The 3,178-nt window shown below is 50.4% G+C and overlaps 1 protein-coding gene across 1 annotated transcript; it reads right to left on the reverse strand.

Annotated features, from left to right (window-relative positions):
- Window positions 1–283: 283 nt before the first annotated feature.
- LOC123067423 (ethylene-responsive transcription factor ERF018-like) lies at window positions 284–995 on the reverse strand. The gene has a single exon (XM_044490223.1). The coding sequence runs from the start codon at window positions 953–955 to the stop codon at window positions 284–286; it is 672 nt and encodes a 223-aa protein (XP_044346158.1). The 5' UTR covers window positions 956–995.
- Between the last annotated feature and the right edge of the window lie 2,183 nt (window positions 996–3,178).

A 3,178-nucleotide genomic window follows, 5' to 3' on the forward strand; every position in this document is an offset into this window, starting at 1 on the left:
GTACAACTTTATACTAGTGTTAATATAAAGTTGAGACACTTATTTTGGGATGGGGAAGTACGAAGTGTATGGCTAGATAATTTTGCAAATGCAAGTTCGTTTGGTTTTTTCTTCTTGGTCTAGTGCATGTCAATGCAGTGGCCGGGGAAGCTCTTTTTGTTTCGTTGCATCGTCTTGACGAAACGATATAAGACAATAAAATATTTATAGTTATCTAAAAAATGTAATCATATATTTCATCTGTATGGGGTGTAATTGGTCATGTATACATTCCCTGTTAACCTCAGAACCTCCAGAGGTCAGATATAAATGCATGGTCATCACCATCATCGTGGATCGTATCCTCGTCCGCCTCTTCTGACGGTGTCGGTGGCGGCATCGGCGAGAAACCGAACATAACATCATCCATAACCGGAACATTGGTCCCGGGCGCCGACGACGCTGGCATCGACGGCAACGCATCCATGAACGACCAATCAAGCCCATCGTCGTAGGCAGCGGCACTGCCAGCGGACGGCGATGACTCTACAGCTATGTCATTGCTCGTGCTCGTCACTTCCTGCGACGGCATAGCAGTGGTGACCGTCGTTGTCCGGCCCGCCGGAATCGGATATGCACGATTCGCGTGCCTCGTGGCCGCGGCCTGTATCCGCTCGGGCGTAGGCACTATGCCAGGGATGTGCTGCACGTCGGGCGGGAACTCCGGGAAGTTGAGAGACCCAGCGCGGGAGCCGCGGAGGCAAACGGCTGCCGCGTCGAACGCACGCGCCGCCTTCTCGGCGGACTGGTAGGAGCCGAGCCATATCCTCTCGCGGCTGTTGGGCATGCGGATCTCCGACACCCACCGGCCCCATTTCCGCAGCCGGACGCCCTTGTACCGCCGTTCTGGCGGTGGCGGTGACGGATGCGGCTCTGCCGAGCCTTCGCCGCCGCTTGTGCTACTGGCTCCATCCATGGCTATAGGAACCACGTTCGGATGAGCACACTTCGCTTTAGCAAAGCTAGAGAGTGGTCATTTAGATTGTGGGAGATTGTAGTCAACGATCGATGGATATAACCGGCGATCGAGAAAGAGATTTATACTACACAGAAGACGTGTGGTTTGGTGACATTATCAGTACTCAACCACCATGGGAGAGGAGGGGGGAGGGAGGAGTCACAGTTTTGTCGAGCACGTTCTGAAAATGATATTGTACAGGGAATCGTGCGATTTGCTCTTTTGTCGCTATAAGGGGAAGCGAAGCCTCGACGATCCTTCGAAATGTACAGCTGGCTAGGCAGCATATAACTAGCAGGACTGTGTGACGGATACAAGAAGCACACACGCCTTCTGCCGCGCCGTTCTTTTTCCGGTATTCATAATAATTTCTTATTTGTCATGAACGCAGATCGCAATCTGCACAATCTCAAGGATCTGGCCTTACTAATCAAGCTAGCTAGATATCGCTGGTGCGTTTGACAATGTGTCATGGTCCTTCCTGCTCGAGCTCCGGTCCCTGGATGGGTTTTGGCACACGATGGTGTGACATGCTCTTGCTGCTCTGGTCTTCCACCTCTTCCCGGGTATTGGCAAATGGAGAGTTTGGGCAACACTTTAGTCACTGTCGTGGCCTGCGGTAGGCCAATATGCTCTCACCAATGCTATTCACCATCACAGTCGATCCTTGCCAAAGCGGTGTCCGCTCAGGCTCTCACTCCTATCTGCTTGTTGTTGTCCTAACAGCGGGTGCGTCTCTATGTTGATGATGTCATGCTTTTCAGTATAGATAGCTAGGCACCATATAACTAGTAGGACTGTGTAACGTGTACAAGAAGCACATACGCGTCCTGCCGCGCCGTTCTTTTTCAAGTATTCATAATAATTTCCTACTTGTCACGAACGCATACCGCAATCTGCACAATCTCAAGGATCCGGCCTTACTGATCAAGCTAGCTAGATATCGCTGGTGTCCTGGTCCTTCCTGCTCGAGCTCTGACCCCTGGATGGGTTTTGGCACAAGATGGTGTGACATGCTCTTGATGCTATGGTCTTCCATCTATTCCTGGGTATTGGCAAATGGAGAGGTTGGGCAACCCTTTAGTCACTCTGGTGGCTTGCTGTAGGGCAATATGCTCTCACCAATGCTACTCACCATCACAGTCGATCCTTGCCAAAGCGGTGTCCACTCAAGCTCTCAATCCTATCCGCTTGTTGTTGTCCTAACAACAGGTGTGTCTCTATGTTGATGATGCCATGCTTTTCAACCCGATGATGTCATGCTTTTCAACCAACCCCCCCCCCCCCCCCCGTTGCCTGACATTATGCTTACTAAAAGATCCTTCCCTACTTCAATTCTGCTTCTGGTCTCGCCTGCAACATTAGCAAAATCGATATCTACCTCATTTGTTGCGACAACTTAGACCTTTTGACCCTACTACAACAATGTCTGGTGCCTATTCTTCAGTTTCCATGCATATACCTTGGCCTAACCACTACATCATAAAAAACATTACCAGAAATTATATCCAACCTATTCTCGACAAGTTGGCATGCAAGATTCAGAGATGGCACAACAAGCTTATGTCTGGGGATGCCTGATTGCGACTGATTAACTTGGGGCTTTCAGCCATTCACATGTATCTAATCGACATCTTCAAGCTCGGAGCCTGGGCTATAAAGCAGACCGACAAGCTGAGATGAAACTTCCTCTGGTGTTATAGGCCAGATGTTGACAAATGAATCGTGGTGGTAAACTGGTCAACTTCCTGCGAGCCTAAATGCCTCGGTGGCCTCGGCGTCATCGACCTCAAGCGCTTCGGCCGGGGTCTGCATCTCAAATGGAAATGACTGGAATAGCGCGCTCAAGACGACTCTAGGGTTGGACTGCCGACTCCATGTGATTGGGATGACCTCACCATGGTCGTCGCCTCCACCATCATCACCTTGGGCTGCGGATCCCGTGCCAGGTTATGGCAGGATCGCTGCCCTGATGAGGCTCCTTATCATCTGGCCCAGTTCTTTTCTGCCTCTAGTACAGGAAAAACTTCTTTACCGAAAAAGGCTTTCGCCCCGCTTTATATATAAAGCAAAGATCAACAATACCAAGTACAAACGCACACCCCACCACAAATGCACACACACACAAGCCAGGATACATAGGCGCTGAGCGCGGCAACACCATCCCTAGCACTACACGAA

The sequence above is a fragment of the Triticum aestivum genome, chromosome 3B, assembly GCF_018294505.1.
Source record: "Triticum aestivum cultivar Chinese Spring chromosome 3B, IWGSC CS RefSeq v2.1, whole genome shotgun sequence".
NCBI lineage: Eukaryota > Viridiplantae > Streptophyta > Magnoliopsida > Poales > Poaceae > Triticum > Triticum aestivum.

Excerpts from the sequence above, each read along its gene's own strand:
- LOC123067423 (XM_044490223.1), bottom strand. The coding sequence starts at position 955 with ATGGATGGAGCCAGTAGCACAAGCGGCGGCGAAGGCTCGGCAGAGCCG.